This window comes from Acanthaster planci, linkage group LG03, assembly GCF_054643075.1.
Source record: "Acanthaster planci isolate LZ-2023a linkage group LG03, COTS_SCS, whole genome shotgun sequence".
NCBI lineage: Eukaryota > Metazoa > Echinodermata > Asteroidea > Valvatida > Acanthasteridae > Acanthaster > Acanthaster planci.
The window spans coordinates 20,203,587-20,222,020 of record NC_141779.1 but is presented as its reverse complement, the minus strand read 5'-3'; the positions used below and the strand labels follow the sequence as shown (position 1 = coordinate 20,222,020).

The 18,434-nt window shown below is 42.1% G+C and overlaps 1 protein-coding gene and 1 long non-coding RNA gene across 5 annotated transcripts in view; one reads left to right on the top strand and one right to left on the bottom strand.

Annotated features, from left to right (window-relative positions):
* The window catches only part of LOC110991058 (uncharacterized), an 82,838-nt gene extending 65,939 nt beyond the window's left edge, over nucleotides 1–16,899 (bottom strand). For 3 of the 4 annotated variants that reach the window (XR_015424621.1, XR_015424620.1, XR_015424619.1), the window contains exon 1: nucleotides 11,613–11,752. This is a non-coding gene — a long non-coding RNA (uncharacterized LOC110991058). Of the gene's footprint in view, nucleotides 1–11,612; nucleotides 11,801–16,868 lie in introns of those variants that run through there. The other variant, XR_015424618.1, reaches the window with a different exon arrangement.
* Nucleotides 11,686–16,845, top strand: fjx1 (four-jointed box kinase 1). The gene is made up of 2 exons (XM_022256155.2): nucleotides 11,686–11,825; nucleotides 13,987–16,845. The coding sequence occupies exon 2, from the start codon at nucleotides 15,014–15,016 to the stop codon at nucleotides 16,340–16,342; it is 1,329 nt and encodes a 442-aa protein (XP_022111847.2). The 5' UTR covers nucleotides 11,686–11,825; nucleotides 13,987–15,013; the 3' UTR covers nucleotides 16,343–16,845.
* Nucleotides 16,900–18,434: the final 1,535 nt, after the last annotated feature.

The window sequence follows — 18,434 nt, the reverse complement described above, 5'->3', positions numbered from 1 at the left end:
TCACCAGTTAAAACTTTTCAGATACCATTATCATGTGACCATTGACATTTGGGATGTTAAATACTCCGAGGCAAATAACTCTTAGTCACAAAGCACATAAAGTCGACCCAGAAAATTGTCAACACAGCATCTTGCTTATAACAAGGGAAATGTTAAATCCTTTTAAGTCTGCATTCCTAGTAACACAAAGTTCCTTTGATGAAGACATATATATTAAGTCCCAGGGACTTTGTTATAAAGGGATTTGTGAGATAAAAAGAAATTTCTATTTACGGAGAAAAACTTCACTATAGACTGACTTGTCTGTGCATAGACTGTTCAGTCCAGGTCTTGTGCTAAATTGAGAACAAACGAAAGTTCAACACAAGATTTTGATTTCGCCGCTGTGTCTTTCAACACTTTCTCTTTTTTCTGGCGACTCATCCGTTGCAACAAAGCCATAGGAGAGAAAAAAAGAGAAATATATTCGGACATTCCTGAGCAACGAATAATTTTCAATTTAGGTGACTGCGAGCCGCCAACATCGTGCACCGCAATTTTACAAGCTTGCTTACGCGGCAACCGCGGATGGGTTTATTACCGGATTCCTGTCAGACTGAAGCGGGCAAATTAACAGTCTGTCATTTTGGCGCGCGAGAAATTACCCTGGTGACAATGATTGGCTGTCGCAGAATCAACATGAAAACCGCCACTGACACCTTTCCTCCGATTTCCTGTTGTGCCTGACGACAGTGCCTCTGTGTTTCGGGATCTAACCGGAACAGACTACGATGTATCTGGAAAGTGCTGCTGCCGCGCACGCCCATGTCAAATAAAAAAAAATTGCTGGGCAATTGGCAGCAATTATCGATAACCATGCCACCACCGATCGCCATTATCTCGGTATGAACTCATATGGCATCGCAGGTTTAAAAATACATCCGTCTATACGCTGCTTGTTGTTCCTACTGAGTTTCACAAAGACACGGCACGACGATGTCATTTCGAACACGCTGTCATGTAAATGTACAGCACTGAAGTGAACACAACTTATGTACCTCTCTTAAAGCCATATCACCCTGTGGCTTTAAGAGAGATAAATAAGTTGTCAGGAGATTCGCTGCACAAGGTCAGGAACATCGTAAAGTGTATTGAAGTGAAAACGTTTCGTGCACTAATATGTGTATCCGGTTCGCAGACGCGCCACGATTTGCAGGCTCCCGTTGGACGATCGCAGAAGTTGCGTGTTATTCTTCCGGTTCCATGGTTCCACGTAAACGGCAATCAATGTATGTAACTCTATGTCCAGTGCACGTGCGCAGTGGGCGTGGTACTGAAGTGACGTCACACTTACGAACCGGATAGAAGAGAATCAGCGCGTGAACCAACACGAAAGTTGTACAGAAAGTTGTAAGGGCCAGTGCCTTAGCACTGCCCGCCATTAACATTTCCAAGTAAACATCGTCACCACTCAGCCTGAAATTTAAAACGAAATTTGCCCGTATAGATGTCGGCCGAATTACATTCGCTGATCCCTCAAATGTTCCAATCCCGAGGAACCTTTTCTTTTGGTTTCCAATGCCAACACCAATTCATTCTGTCTTCTATTTTTCCCTCATGCAAATTTGATTCACTTCAAGTAATGAGTAGGGCCCTACATGCAGTATGTCAATGTTACTGTCTTTCAAATATACTATTGTTTTCTTCTGTGATATCGAGTAGCGAGGACAGGTGCCATTTAATATTCGCACAGTTTAGTCACTCCAAAAGCAACAGGATCTGATAGGCCTACACACAAAACAGAAATCAAAGTGATCGCAACGCAATGGTCAACTTCGACGACAGAGGTTATCGCTATCGCAACAGTGCTTTTAGTAAGGAGAATTCAAGTTGTTACGTTCACGTGCATTTAAAGAACTCAGTGTACCAGATTTGGGTCAAAGTTAACTCGCAAAAGGCTTATTCGCCAGTTGTCTTCACTCAAATCGACACGAAGGGTATAGGCATGTGGGATTATTCCATGCTAGCTGACGGACACTGCGATAGAAGAAAGAGATGTACACATACAAGTGGACAATCGATCTGCAACAAAGTAATTCAACGTTATCAATGGTGTTTACTACCTTTCAGCCTCCGACTGCATATCAATTCATGGCATCTTTTTGCTACGTTCATTTTTTAAAACGTCGCAACAAATAATGAGCACAATTTACTTGTTTCATGTAGACATAATTTCCCTTGGTGACATTTGGACATAAACTTATTTTATACATCTCTCTATTCCTCTTAAACACGTGCACTGAAATATTTGAGATTCATTTTCGGTCAATCACACTGAAAAAACAATAAAATGAAAAAGGCAGCACACAAAATATTTTGAAAAAAGGAAACCAAATTTGATAAGAAGTTAAATCAACCCAAAAGGTGTAAAAAAATATCACTGCACGCTCCCTTCGAAACTGTCACGTTTGTTTTTCTTCTGTGATTACATTCCTTCTTATCATTTGTTGATCAACTTAGAGTCGGCACGTTTTCACATGAGCACAGCTCATAAAACAAGCACAGCAACTGGCTGCATCTGATTCAGCTGTCTAGAGCTAGATCTAGGTCCGCCATCATAGAAAATACGCGGGGAAGAACTGACAGTAGACGCAGCCGTGGCTCTGGAAGCCCATTTCGGACACGACCATCGATCGCCCACAGTTGATCTTGGCGCGTTATTTATCCAATAAGCACCGTGTTCTTCCAGGTTGCTCGCCCGCCTAAATTCAATCACACTGTTGGTTGGTTCTCTTGCAGCCGCCGTTGAATATTGAGTGGCCAGCGGTTGCGGAAACCGGGTAGGTCTTCGGGCAATTTTCCTGAGAGCCATTATTTTAAAAAGTGGCATGACTACTGCGACTATCCGTAGACGGCAGTGCATCCTTTTCCCTCTTTTTTACCACCAACAGGTCGCTCTCGCCAACAGCACCCTCATTCTGAGATGAAAAAATAATGAGAAGCTTTGTACACTAGGTGGCAGCAAAGGGAGTCACATATTTATTTATTAATAAAGAGATCCCTAAATAACACGGAAGGAGGCCCGGCTATTTTACGTCAACGGTCATGGTTACAACACCCTCAGCATGGCCCTTGATTAAATCCAACTACAACTCTCTGCGGATCGCTGTGATTCAAAGAATTAAACCTGATACACAAACGATCGCTGATGGGAACCTTGACTTTTCTGACTTTGCGAAACAGGCAAAAATACAGAACTTGCCGCTGTCGGCAGCCAACAGGAAAGCAATCGGGCATTGAAGCGGGGCACCAGGCAACGATCGGCCTAATAGAATTAGCCAAACGAGAATTGTCCAGGCGCCGGCGTAAACTGCACACAGGCCACGGCTGTCCCGAGCGCAGAGTGACGTCAGATTGAGGAAATGGCAATGTTTACCAAACAGCAGGTTTCTGGTGGAAATAAACAGGGGCTGATTGGGGTTCGGGTGTTGATGAAGACGTCGAATGACTTAATTAATGGTTCGCTTTCTCTGACACGTCTAGTTTATTTTTGTTCGGGGAAAAATGATGTCAGAAAGATACTAGGCATATATTTGTATCGTCTGGGAATTTCGGTCGAACCGAACAGATGTAGCACCCATTTAAAAACTGTTGTTATCCAAACTTCTATGGCAGCCTTGTCATTCTGCTGCATGATTTGTGTATATGAAAGAACTGCTACAGAAAACAACCAAAAATTGAAACGCTGCCATCCCTCAAAACCAACGTTCTCAATCATGTCCTTCATTCTGCCGGGATGGCGACAGAAAAAGCTCTCAAAGTCCTGGAGTGAGTTTACCACTACGAGTCCAAACTCCGATACCACATGAAATTTGCCTAGGCCTATTTGTCTATTCATTTGTTACAAATTATTTCTTTCAGGAAGTCTCAAATGTCAATTAAATAAATAAAAAATACAAAACAAATAAACAAACCACTACAAATAAACCTGAGCTCATAACGTCTAAAAACATACTTGTGCAAGGTGATGTTGCTTTTGAAAAGGTGATGGTTGGCTGAAACAGACACTGCATAATCTTTCCTATAAAATTGAAGCCTTACCTGAGGTATTCCGATTTTGTTTGAAAAGCGTAAGTTTTACACAGTATTACACTGCACTGGAACACAAAGATTCCCTTCTTATCTATACAGTTTGATCAACTCGCTCTTCTTGAGTGAACGACAATCATAGTTAGTAATTATGCAAGTTGTGCTGAATATCAAAAAGATCCTTCTAGCAGAGGGAGAAGAACTCTAAAAGTGAATATGCCACGATTCATCTCTTCCCCCATCTGCTCTGCACTACTTGTAACTTAATTACGCGCTGGTTTGTCACGTCCAAACATGACGGCACCGATATTAGGATTTATCCGCTTCTAATGACGAGGATACGAAGTCATATGAAAAAACCCATCTTTGACAACGCAATAAAAAAAATTTCCGAAAGCTCAGATCCACATCCCAGATATGAACACAGAGGAACGTAAAACAGCAGCACGCCATCTTGTTGGGGATGTCCATTGTCATTGTTTTTCAACCCAGAATACAGTTTTTAATTACACATAATTAATGTCCGGCGATGCAAGGAACAATAATTTATCTTTCCAAGCTGTGCATTAGTCATGCACGGTGCATGCAACAGATACAATGACATATTTCTCGAAGCGAAAGTTTTTTTGCGGTAGGACATGATTTAAGTATCATTAATGCAATTGTGCTATACTGTTGACTTCTGTACCCCTCGTGACAATTTTTTTCTTTCTACTGCAGGAATGACGTATATATTTCAATTGAATTCTACAAGATTCATGTTGGTTTCGTATTTCTATTCATTGATTTGGTTTCGAATGTACCAGCTGACAGAGGCAAACCAATTATTTCTGGTCATCTGTTTCCGCTAATTTTTCTCTCAGCCAAGGAATGCCTCATCTCTTGGATATATCTGGACTCCACTCTCAAACCGAGGGGGAACGTGCAATGAACCGGTACCGGAGGAATTGCTGGGCGTTGGTGTATAAACTGAATTGTCCAACCATCCTTTTTCAAGACAGACAACCATTTCTTTTCGGACCGATAGTAAGGCAGAAAGCGTATTCCACACAGTACCCCACATGTCGTGGTCCGTATAAATCTCTATTTGCAAGGAAAGTTTGGATCTACGGATGCCATTTGGAGCTTCAATGAGACAAGCATTGTTGAATTAATACCTCTTACGCTACCTCTTGTTCATTTAATTTCAGGCCATGCAGACTTAATTGCTTCTTGATTTTTGCCACCGTCAAGGCCAACAATAATGCGGAGCATACCGTGGCCTTTGATTCTCACAACATGGCGTAGTACCTTGACATTTTCAAAGGTTAGATCCCACAATAAAATAGTCAGCACTAAACTTGCTATTCGTTATTATTACTCTGAGAGCGCCCTTTTCTGGCATACAATGAATCGCTTCAGTGTCCGTCAAATAATTTAACATAAAAAATCACAGACGTCTTGTTTTTCTGTTTCACTGGGCCCACTTCTAATTCAACAGAAAACTGTTTCATTGGAAAGGCTTCGAAACAAAAGAAAGGTCGGCAAACAAACGCAGAAATACGCAAATTGATGGCTGCTTGATGGCCACGTTGTGTAAATGCCACGCTCATGCAGTCTCGATGAATTTTAATTAAGGTCGAAGAAATGACAATGTTTAACATGGCATACACAGTTGGCCTTCGGTTGCAGAAAAATAAGGATGCAAAAAAGTAGCGTGCTTTATTTAGCATGAAAAAATATATAGGGTGGCAAGGTAACGTTCTGTGGCGCGAAAAATTAATATTGATGACTGGCGCTGTGCGTTCCACTTATTAGGTTACATATAAAAGCTGGTATTTGCAGTACATTTATTTCTTTACAGAAGCTTGGGTAAGGTCCAGGAGCAACATCCTTGTCTGGCGTGCACGCCTAGCTGCCATGTTTATAATTTAGGTATTGCACCGATGATTTCTATCAGTGGGCACTGATGTTTGCCGTGTCGTGTGTTTGTGAAACTGCAGAGACTGTGATGTTAGATTTGTACATGCACCCACGTCTTGCAATTGTTGACGAGCATGTGCGCCCTTCGGTGTTAACCACAAGCTCAATCTGGTTCGGCTTTTAACCCCCCCCCCTAAATTTGCATTGACCGCAGTGAGCGTTCAAGAAGCTGGGCGAGGAAAGGACATCGTGAGGGCGCTATACAGTCTGGATCAAAACCAGAAGATTTCTAGCGCCGGGCTTGGCTGGTCCATTGTTCATAGCCTACTTTCACGATTATGCGATAGCTGGCGCCAGTGCACCACGCTGAAACGCAGTCTTCCTAGTCAAATGTTGTGGTTGATGAAAAGAAAGTAATAAACAGTTTCTCTGTTTCTCGTGGGTGTGTCGCGATAACGCGTTCGATTTCACACAGCCCATACTAATGTTACAGTGTTCTGGTGAGCCGATGCTTTATTTGCCAGTCTGTTTCTGACTTACACCACCTGTTTTCTCGATTTCTCTCTAGCATCACACACTCTTTATTTCTGGCTTCCGTTGGCCCCCTTTCCTCCACGCGTCATGTCTGTTTTGCTCTCCAACTCTGTCTCCGTTTCATATTACCTTTCCTCCAAGTCACCTGTACTCCTTACTGTGACAGTCTCCTCTCCCGCGAGCCGACGCAAGGACTTCTGCCCTATAATCACAAGCCGCCCACCCAAGCAATTCATCAGCAGCAGACTTGAATCCGTCAGTTAAGCATTCTCCAATAATCCCTTTTTCAGACGTCCTCAAGTATTAATTTTCTGCCTTTATTACCAGGGCAAATATCCTGGGGGGGCCTCGGCCCAACTAACCGTGCACCTCCCGCTGCCGCGGACGGGAAATCACTCACCGGATATCGGACTATGGGAATCTCTTCGCCGTTACGGTTTCCGCCAAACTGATAAATGAGGTAGATCATAAGAGCAAGAAAGTGTAATATTGTCAGATGGGCGGTTAAACTCCAGTCAATTGACCTCTTTGTGCGACTATGATGACACGATCAGGTGTATAGGAATATAATATCCGCATGCACTCCAGACAACCTTTGGCTTTCTGTTTACTTCAAAAGATGTTTGATCCGCAGCTTGCAAGCTTACAACAAAGAGACGTGCCCCATTGTCCGTCGTCTTTCTTCTCTGCAAGGCAAGAGACTTAAAAATAGGATGCTAAGGCCATCCATCAACAGTTCCATTGAAAACAAGTACAGTCGAGAGAACAAAATCATAGGTTACAAGACAAAGGTTAACAGGAGAAAAAAGTCCAAAATGTAATCATCGAATAAAACCGACGGTACTTTCAAACTCTTTTAATGATCTAATATGTACAAGAAATTGCCACTCCAGGCAATTGCCGCTTAAGAAATTATAAATTCCATTATATTGTACAAAATTATTTCCCCAAAATGAGACCAATATCTCCCCATCTTGTGTTGAAAGTTTAACATGTTTATAGGCAGTGTATAAGTGGTTTTCGTTTGTGAGAGAATGGGCAATAGGGGAGCTACATGACGACAGGTGAGTTTTTAAAAATCGGCTCCTGCTAACCCTTACAGTTAATAAACGGGGCTTTTAACGCAAAATGTCATATTCAAAGTATGCCGGTATATACATTATAATAAACACAAAATAACGTAACTAGCTTCATTATTTATAGTTTTGGGGCACAAAATGTTCAAAAAAAGATCGGGCGAGCAGCCTTGCCCAGTGCAGTGGATTCAGCAGATAGAATGGGGATGTCCGCGGCTCAAATCCTTGAGGGCATTTTTCTTCTTCATCTTCTTTTTATCAGTCTATTCCAGTTGGAAAAGATACATTTTGATTAGTTATCTCATTCACTGCCCAAATTTGTAGCCTTAAATTTTGGTTTATTCAAGGGAGAAACGCTCAATACATTGCGTTATTGACTTGAGCCCGACTAATTGAAAGAACAATTTTAAAACCAGCAGGTTTTGAACACGGCATTTTTGTTTTCGGGATATACAGAGGCGAGAAACAAACCCCAAATGTCAATTTTTTAGCTGACCGAGTAACATTCCTGTAATTTATTTGTCGTTGGCTGTAAACAATCAATAAAATATCACGGCCTGCAACTACATTACAAGACCCCCTCCCCCAACAAAAAAAAAACCCTGAATGGCGCGAACTTCATAATGTGAGGTCATCAGAGGTTAATAGGGACTGTTAGGTCTCGCGTTGCCTCGGGCAAAGGCACCGAGCGAGAGATGAGATTTGGCGCGCAAATAGACGAAATCTAAGGCGGTTCCATTTGGGAGCAATTTTGCCGAAAACAAAGCTGAAACGCAATCTGTGTAAAATGTCAGCCGGCATGGTTTTCATTGGAGAAACAACAACGTGGTTGGCATTAATGATCATATTACTGATGGGGCAAAGTGCACGCATGTCGGCTGACGCTTGTGAGGTAAAACCTCAGACGTCTCACAGTATTAGCCTTTTCCCGCGCCACATTAATTTGGTCAATGTATTACAAACCTGTTGTCTAACACGATTTAAATATCTGTAGTAGTATTCCAAGTGTCTGCTCTTTTTACATCACGGTTATGTTTTTCCTAAAGGCGGCTGCTAAAACTATGGCCAGCCGTCAGTGCCTCAGTAAAAAAAGGTAATTCACAAAGTGTTAAAAATCCCACACAGCTATCAGCATATTAGACAATAATACATGCACTTACCGGGTAAGTTGAATAAAATACGTTGCACAACTCTCTGTAAAATGAGTTGGACAAGTGTACAGTTTAAAGGAATTCGAGGCAAATTAAAAAACAACCAAAGGGGGATTTTCTGCAGACTTCGGCCGCCCATACAAACTATAGGCAAAATGTGAGTGGTCTATTTTTCATTGGAAGTCCAACTTCAAGTCTTCACGATGTTACTCAATCTGTAACTCCACACTTCTCTCTAGTCTTAAAATGTAGCAAAAGAGACCACGTACACACAAATACTTGAAGACTGGAACAAACCATCAAGACGAAAAACGGAATTCCCTACATGTCACTATTGCGCTGTCCTATTCCATCACTTACATACTTACAGAGGGCGCCTTACGCAAAAACAAAGGCGGAGATTTTTCCCGACAATGAATATGACTGAACAGTTGTTTGGGCAGATGTGTTTTTTTTACATCTTATTATCAATGTAAGTGATAATGGGTTATTATGCTGTTGCACAGCACTGGCTACTGCAGACGGGCATATTTACTTACACATGCACCACAGATTTACGGTAATGAACCTAGAATTTATACATGAGAGCGCCCTCAATTTGGCATAGGTACAGCGGTTTATGTTGGAGTAACGGTCAGCACTTTACCTGGCAGAGAGCGTGGAACAATTTTGAGCACGGTTTCAGAAGGAAAAGAAGCCGGCCAAGAAAGACCTGGCGACGAGATCTCCAGGCAGACACCAAGAGGCTTGTTATCACCTGAAAACAACTTGAGGCAAAGGTACAGGACAGAGCTCTGTGGAGGTCTCTCACAGACAGCATTTATCCTGGGAAGGGTCCAAGGCGTTAAGTTAAGTAAGTAAAATTAATTTCAGAAGTTAAAAAATCATTAATTAATACAGAACATCAGCGGGTGTAGAGTAAGCCTAGTCATTCGACCGTGCTTCGCGCCCGTGACTACACTGTGCACAGTGGTGAAAAACTACACCTTGCGCACTCCCTGCGGCTCCGATTCAACAACCTGAAGCACGTTATCAGATTCTGTTTAGAAAAATGTTTGAAAGATTGGCGACGTGTTTGGTGGAGCACGTGCACACTTTGAGCCGTTCAAGCGTGGCATCCTTCAAACAGCGCTTCAATATTCTACATCGTCATTTTGGCTGTGAGACAATAGAGGGCGCTTTACGTACGGATGTCGTTGTAAGGTTTTTCTTAGGCTAGACCCGAATCTCTTGTCTAGAGCTAGGTCTTGGTATTCACTCCATTGGAAATGCATGGAGACGCGCAGACAATAGACCTAGCCGTAGCTCTGGAAGCCCGTTTCGGACACGGCCTCAGTGAGGTTAATTGCCACTTGCGACGGAAGATGCCATGTTTGTACATGTGATGATGTTCGTGGTGTCACTGTAGTACGAAAGCCTATCAGATTTGTAGCTACAGCACGCCTCATTTTAGATCTGGCGAGTTGAAAGTTTTGATTTTTTTCCCCTCTGTGAGACGGTGTCCCATATTAGCAACAAAACTGCTGAATCGAGTCCTACTACTTAATGCAGTGTATCTCGGATTTGTGTATCATTGATTTGCCTGTTTCTCAAGGCCCCTCCCAGCCTTCGTATTTTGCACATACATGCTTTTGGGAGTTGTGCAATTTGATTCGTCAAAATCTGACCGACTGGCCATCGCTCCAATTAATTTTCAAGCAGAACTGTACAGCCGCAAACCAAATGCTACCTGACCATTTCTTTGACCTACTCCATACATTTTGATATTAAAACCTACCCCCCCGTAGTTTTAGTACATGAATGCAAAAGGTGACAGGGAACGTTGAAGAAAGCTCATACCACAGTATGAGGCGTAGAGGTCTGCTCCTTCGTCCTCTAATCTTCAAGAGGAAAATAAGAACGCGCACTTTTCACTCTTCAAAAAATAACGTGAAACTATAATGCTAGCATCAAACTGTCGTCTGCCGTTTTAGCGGGTCGATTCTCGCCCCCAGGGCTGATGTACCGTCATGATTGAGCGAAAGCCGCGTCAATAGACCGCGGGGTCTGAGCCGTGTAGTCGTTTGTCTCCGGACAATGCTCAGCATGTTGGGCAAGGAGCTTCCTATTGTATCACTCACAGATTAATGAGCTACGATCCCAGGCCCGACCCGTGGGCAATTATTTCTGATGGAGTGAAGTTTGGGTGGGAAAATGGAATGTTACTTGTACACCAGGAATTTCCATTGATCTCGGAGTCAAACGCAAGCAACATAGAGAACAAGCACAATGAAGCGAATTTTTGAAAGAGCATTTTCACTTTTGGAAGAGTTAAAAAGCATTATTGGCATACCTATAATCTTCCCGTAAACCCTGTCACATTTACTGAAATATCTTGTCTTCTCAAGTAAAGTAACAGCACAAGAGCCTGCTTTTCACTGTCCGTAATATGGTCTGAATTGGTGCAAATATCTGGACCGAACTTAATAACGTAAGGCCCTCATTCCCGTTTAAAATAGACCAGTAGGGGGTACTCAAACCGTACCTAATTATATCCTCTAATGACTGTACACATTTTTACAGCTTATGAAAACAAAGCAATACAGACCAAAAACAACAATTTATTTTTTAGTGGCTGCATTTGATTCCTAGACAATAGAGGTAATCGGCCGGGTCGCCACGTGATTAGACAGCAGTAAATCCAACATTGATTGTAACTGTTGTGAAATACTGCAAGTCCCGGAGTTTGCGGCCAAACCACGGTGTCCAAACAACCCGTAACGTGACAGTGTTTTTTCTTTCAGTCAGATGTCTAGTTCTATTACGGTTTGTAAGGCAAGACTGCCGAGGTATGGAACATGTCGCTGATGGTCACGTTGTGGTAAACAGAGATAACACTTACTTCAGTGATGGCATCTTCGACATAGTCAGTCTTCCTTAGACGCAGATGTCATCGTCATCCCGTCAGAAGAACTTGAAAACGACACAGGGTGTTTCGGCGACATGCCTCACTCTGACAGTCCTATAGGTGTCCACTGCAGCTTAATAGTCTTGTCCGACTTCAATCGTCCTGGTGCAAGATAACACTCCCTTTCACAAGGGAAGGAGCAAGCTGGTAAGTCAAATTACATTATTCGTGCTGCTGACATTTACTACATATACAAAACATAGTTAAGGGGTTCAGTAAGTTACCGTCATGTTCAGTGTTTCCCTGTAGTGGGGGTATTTTTGCCATGTCTTGAGCACGCCGAAACTGACGCACATCATTGAGCCTATCAACTACAGATATCTGTTCTTGAATTGTGATTCACATTTATCTCAATGCCCAAACTGATGGATAAATTTGTTCTACACGTTGGACAGCAAAAGGGAAAACCAACTTCGTCAGAGCATGACGTGCCCCTATACTGTTTCACTTAAACTAAAGCCTGCATGCCTATTCACATGTATACAATGTTTGGAATACTGACACACTCTGAAAAATTTTTAAACACTGCCGAAAGTCATGCTAACGTGACGGACCCTCCATAACAATTTATGTTATACATGTACATAAGTGACAAATGTTGATGAAACTATGTAAATAATGCATGCAATATTTCAAAACTTGCTGTGTTCGGCTTATTCTTACGTTCAAGCTGAAAATCGCCTAGTCATTTCCTTTTACGAATTCTATATATTTACGGTTTACATCTTCGAAGCAATTTGGATATATACCGCTGTGAAACCACCCAGTAATAATTGACAACCTACGCACGAACGGTTTACAATGATCCGTCAAACAACCTCTAAATTTCCGGTTTCTTTCAATGCATTGCTCTGCTCAAATTGTTACCCTAAATCAGTATCTATCATCAGTCCTGTGATCTGGTCAGAAATTTGGATAAAGACCACAAAATAACTGCATATCAGTTGTTGCTTGAAATCGTAGTTTTCTACCATAAAAAATTGCACAGCCACCCCCACACCAAAATAACCACCAAAAAAACCGAAAAAACAACAACAAACCAAACAGCAAAAGCATAACGAAACAACAAAACGACACAAAAGGAACAAAACAGCAAAGCATCTCATTGTTTGTTGAATTCTACAAATGTCATTTGTGACAGAATCGGAGTTCAATGAATGAACACACGTACCAGCAAAAAAAAGATGCATATATTCAATGGAACCATGTTGATGTTATCTTTTAACCTCGAGGAAATAAAAATTCGAAATTTAATTGATTCTCTGGAGGGGCATGTAGACTTAACTAACCAATGGGCCTCGTGTTAACAAGGTATCGTCTTTCAGTTACTTGATGTAAAGGTATTGATAAGGTGGTAGAGGTGTATTTGGATGTGGTCCTTGGAGGTTTCTCCAAAAAAAAAAAAAGAAAATGACTGCCATTGTCAATTTTAAATTTGACAGAACCAAAGTAGCCTACAACAACAAATGATACAGTGGAATAATAAAGAAACAGGAAATACATGTAAAGGCAAAAGTTTAAAGGAATCAGGAAATAGAAATATAAATATTTTTATAAATTTTACTAAAACCCCTTGAAATTGCATCTTTGGATTTCAATTAGGCCTAACCTTATTCTAAATTTTTGTTTTGCTATTTTAACCCATATTTTGATGCTTTATTGGTTTTAATGCTAATGTTATTTGCATATTTATGAGCTCAACTATGATGTCATCCAAGGCACTGAATCTCATTGCTGCGCCGATTTGTGCACAGAAAATCTCTAGATTTTGTAAACCACTGCTATGCAGATTTCATGTTCTTTGGCAATTTATTGCTGTGTTCGTGTAATTATATGGCAATAATCCAGCAAAATCCCTTCCACAGAAATGTTCTCAGATAGCAAATTTGGGGTTCGCAATTTGAACATGAAAACATGCTACCTGAACCATGTCTTTCTGGATTTACATCAAAGCAAAAGCGCCCTAACTTGTCCAGAAATGCTTGGTCAATTTTAATGTTTGAAAAAGTGCACTGTTCAGTTCACATAACTCAAAAAAGATGTCAAACAGTCTTCATACATGGAAGAAGAGTACAGAGATACACAAAAAGTGATTCTGAGAAAAATTAATTTCCTGGATCCTTTAAGATTAAGCCGGGCTTTAAATTGCGTGGAATGCAGATCCCAAAAGGTAATGACTGAGGTGGAAACCATGCATGAAATTTTGCTCCCTTTTTGCCCGATTTGGTATGAGTTGACAATGACAACATGTCTGTAGAGAGAAATTCATACTGAACCGTGTACCATTATTTGTCTTTGATGATTACAGATTCCCACTATTCAGCCACGATTCAGCAGACCACCGTCGGATACACCAAGACTAAGGCTGCCACCGACGACTTTTCCATGTACCAAGTATGGTTTTTTCCAAGACCTTCGTGAAGTAACGAGTGTTGGATCCTTCGCCCAACGCTCCCTTAATGCACAGTATCCATCCCATCAAATCAGATCACTTTATGGCTCCATGGTGAATCCTCGATCCCATACATTTGGTAAAGAATAACGGAGGGAAAAACGAAGGCAGCGACGGAAGACACCAGACACAAAATCGATAGACGACATACCGCAGAGGATTGGTAGGAGCTCATAATCCATGGATTACACTGCGACCGCAAGGCAAAGAGTTTTGTAGAGACAATGACCTTGGGTGACCCAGGAAGAAATCATCCACGTATAAAGAACAACCTCCATGCTTCTATCAAGACAGCCGAGGATGATCCCCGTTTGTTATTTAAGCTGACTTCTCTAATCAGTGAAGCAGAGCCAACAGTGGGGGCTATTTTTGCATGAACACTGGTTTTTCTTGTAAAATGCATTCGGCCAAACAACCAGCCAACCACGTCACCAAACAGGAAAACAAGACAAAAAATAAAACAGCTGATAATCTGTTGATAATCTGATTTGAGCTACAGATGAACAGTCTGCCAAAGGTTTAATGGGTTGATCTGGAGGTAAATTACAGCCACGCTGCAAAGCCAATGTGATGCGACTCACCATTGCAAAATCCTGCCTTTGGAGCAGGTTGGAACCTTTTCTTTGCGAGAATAATGTGTTACTTCCTTATAAAGTGATCATTATCTGATGATGTGTCTTGCCGATCACAACCCATTGATTGCGACTTTTTAAAAGAAACTTCAGAGGTCACAAACTTTAAATTAAGGTCCTGTAAAGTGTAATATACTAAATCTGTTGATATGCATAAATTACGGGCTGCACAATCTCGGATCCCACGTGCATGAAACAACACAACTGACCACGAAAAGGCTCTTCGACTCTGTTGAGGGTTAACATACGCAATGCGTCCCTGTTCACTAAAGCGATGTGCTCGTGGGAGTATGGTGTCCTGTCTCCCACAGTTTCTTCTGGTGACTGGTCTCCTTGCAATATGGTTTGTGGCGACCGCAATTTTTCCATCTCACGAGCACTCACCCACGTCGCGTAGAAGGTATTCCATTAACATGGAGAAAACCCAGAAGGAAGGGAGCAAACTCGAGACATTAATTCCCCAGGATGATGCCACAAAAGACAGTGAAACCTCTCCGAGAAAACCTCAAGAAACAAAAGGACTGACTGCAAGAACTCCCGTCTCGCCCTCAAAACCAAGAGCCACCGTCAGATGGACAAACCTGTCTGACGACGGACTAGACAGGAATTCAACTCCATGTTGGATTGATGGAATATTCTGGAGTAAATCAACCGAGGCATCTCTGCAAAGAGATCTTATGCAAACCACTGCCACGGATTTAGCAAAAATGACCAGACAAACTCCAGTTCTTAGATTGGTGCCCGGATGTGGGCATTCTCAAAACCGACTCTTGACCTTTCAAGATGGCCGCCAAGTGTGTTGTCGCTACCGCAACAGCCTTGATCTCATACAGGGTGAAATATACGCTTACTCCCTGTCACAGGTCCTACATATCAGAAACCTTCCACCAACTGCAGTTGGCATTATAAATGCCTCTGGCAACCAGTGGGATGCTGTGGGGACAAACATGACCATTGCTAATTGGCTGGACGGGCATCAAGTCATCTTCACTCAGTGGATTCCAAATCTGGTTCCTGCCTTTTTGCCCAAGATCTTCCAGAAACCTGAAAGGCGTCTACATCCCCTCGACACCCTCAGTGAAAGCAGGTCCCAGGTATCCCAGCTTGCCCAGTGGTCAGACATGATTGTCTTGGACTACCTGACCGGGAACATGGACAGAATGGTGAACATGTTCGTCAATCAGCAATGGAACAGTTTCATTATGGACAGTCCTGTTCACAACCTGGAGCGATCAGTGGTGACCGGCCAGCTGTATTTCCTTGACAACGAGCTGAGCTTCATCCACAGCTACCGTCTCCTGGAGAGGTACGGCCACTTCCACAAGGAGATGCTGGAGTCCCTGTGTGTGTTCAGACTGAGAACTGTGAACGCATTGACGAGACTTCACAGTGAAGGAAATGTATGGGAGAAGATGTGGGAATTAGCCGTTAGCTCAGAGTTGCTGGAAACTCAACATTTACCCAAACTTTCTCGAAAAAATGTAAACATTCTGAAATCCAGAGTGGCTGATGTGCTGAATCAAGTCAAGACTTGCCAACAGATGTATTCCAACAGACACAATTTAACAAAATGCCATTGAAACAGCACCAAAACCAAATTATAAAAAGGCGGAACTTAAATTTTTGGGAGAAAACTGGAATTTCATAGAGGGAAATCAATAACTTTCTATGAATAAATTTAAATTGTTTTGCACCTTTACCACTGGAATTTGGCATCCCTGGTTTTCACCATGTTGACAGGAAATTTTCAGATATTCACCTGTACCAAATGAGACAGCCCCTGGTCTCAATTGGGATAATAAGTTCAAGTCACATCTGCGAAGTTTATACGCGAAGGAGCCATGCTGGTATTGCTCAGAAGAGGGCGCACTCTATGTATATGTGAAAATTTGCTCGCTGCTGCAATATTTTTGCAGGCTGTACACAAACCGTGGAGATGAAAGGTGAAAATAACTCCTGCACAACAAATAAATACAATACATCCCCCACTGTTACAACACATTGAGAAACTGAGCGTAGGGAATGCAGTCTAAAGTTATGTGACAGCCTACAAACTGAATAGTGCGATAAAACTGAATCACGTTCACTCGACTTTCTCGAACTTACCAGGTGCACAGCAGCTATTTGAAGTACCCCCTCTATCGGCACTTACTGGCCAATGCTACGCAAGCAATTCCCAAAGCGAAGCATCGACGTCGTACGCGTATCGCAGCTTTCGGAGAAGTGGTCAGGAAACAATGCTCTTCGAAAAAAAAGCAGGACGGGGAATAACTTGTATAAATGCATTACCTGTATCTTATTTCAGTGTCAAGTTTAGTTAGTGCCTGAAGAGGAAAAAATGGAAAAGATAATTTTACTACGTTAAAATTTTATTCTCTTTGGGGTGGTTCTTCGTTGGCTTTCTTCAATCCCTCAAAAAGTTAATTGGATTATCACTTTTACACCTGACTTATTAATGCCCTCTCAGTGCTCCGTGGAAAAAAATGTACACGTTGTGCTAGTATGCTACGCCGAAAAGCCATCACAGATGCAGCGGAACCGGAACGGCGAAAAGATGTCATCAAGATGCCGGTGCACAACCATCGCTATCGAAACAGATCGAGCCTGAACGTTAAACGACCACTGAGCTCCCTCGCGCGGCCCGCCTGTGGGGATTTTACATGGGACCACGCTTAGCCCCCTATCATGCTTAATAATATGATTCCTTATTGCAAAAGCACAAATTTATAACACTGGTTAAGTATTGTCTCAGATTTTAAGAGGAATATATGAGGTCAATTTTTCGAACGATATTTCTCTTGCATATTATGTATTAAACTAGATAGGTTTGCGATGGCACCATATACATATTCATATCTCATTTTGAGTGAATGGGGTCTTCGATGTGGGAGTGCTTGGTGATGGCAGACTTGTCGTTTCCCCTTTCCCGCCATGGGCTTTGTGTTCATTGAGTCTGGTATGGAGGTCCCTCTATACACACCATATAAGCTGCCTCATCAGTGGTCCCTCGGCAGTCTCCATACGACGGACAAAGCATACTGTCCGAAATGTTGAGTGCCATCGGTTCTTTTTAAAACCCCACATCATAATTATATCCATGGCGCCACTGCAAACCTATCTAGTTTCCCTGCTATCTCCACCATGAAAAGTTTCAAATCTTATATTAGGCATTGTTGGTTCTATAGAGCATATTTTTAATTAAAAAGTAAACGAATAAATAAAAAATGCGGATTCTAACACTTTTGAACGCTATTTCTTTTCCTATTTGAAGGTTCTAGAAGTGCGCCATCAAGGGCCAACTTTAGTGTACGCTTTCAACACCATTGTCAAAACTGGACGGAACAAAAACTGTTCCAGAACCGTTTTGTATGAGTTACCACCTTCCACATTTCACCACCTGATTAACCCTCAAAGAGCCGGGCTATCTTGGCCAAACTCACACCCGCGACCCCCCCCCCACCTAAAAAAAAAAACCTCGGCAGTGCCACGCTCGGTTTTTCCTGAAACTCTGTATGCATGCAAAGACACTCCATATCAATACAACCGTTTCATTAGCTCTCGGACAAGCACAAAATACAGTGTTTAAGACGACACGTCGGTATAAGGGCAAAGCTGTAACAGATTAACATCTCCCCGGAGCAAAAGTACAGACATTGCCAAAAATGGCCCATT

What these genes read in the sequence shown, in the direction of transcription:
- fjx1 (XM_022256155.2), top strand. Translation starts at nt 15,014, where the DNA reads ATGCGTCCCTGTTCACTAAAGCGATGTGCTCGTGGGAGTATGGTGTCC.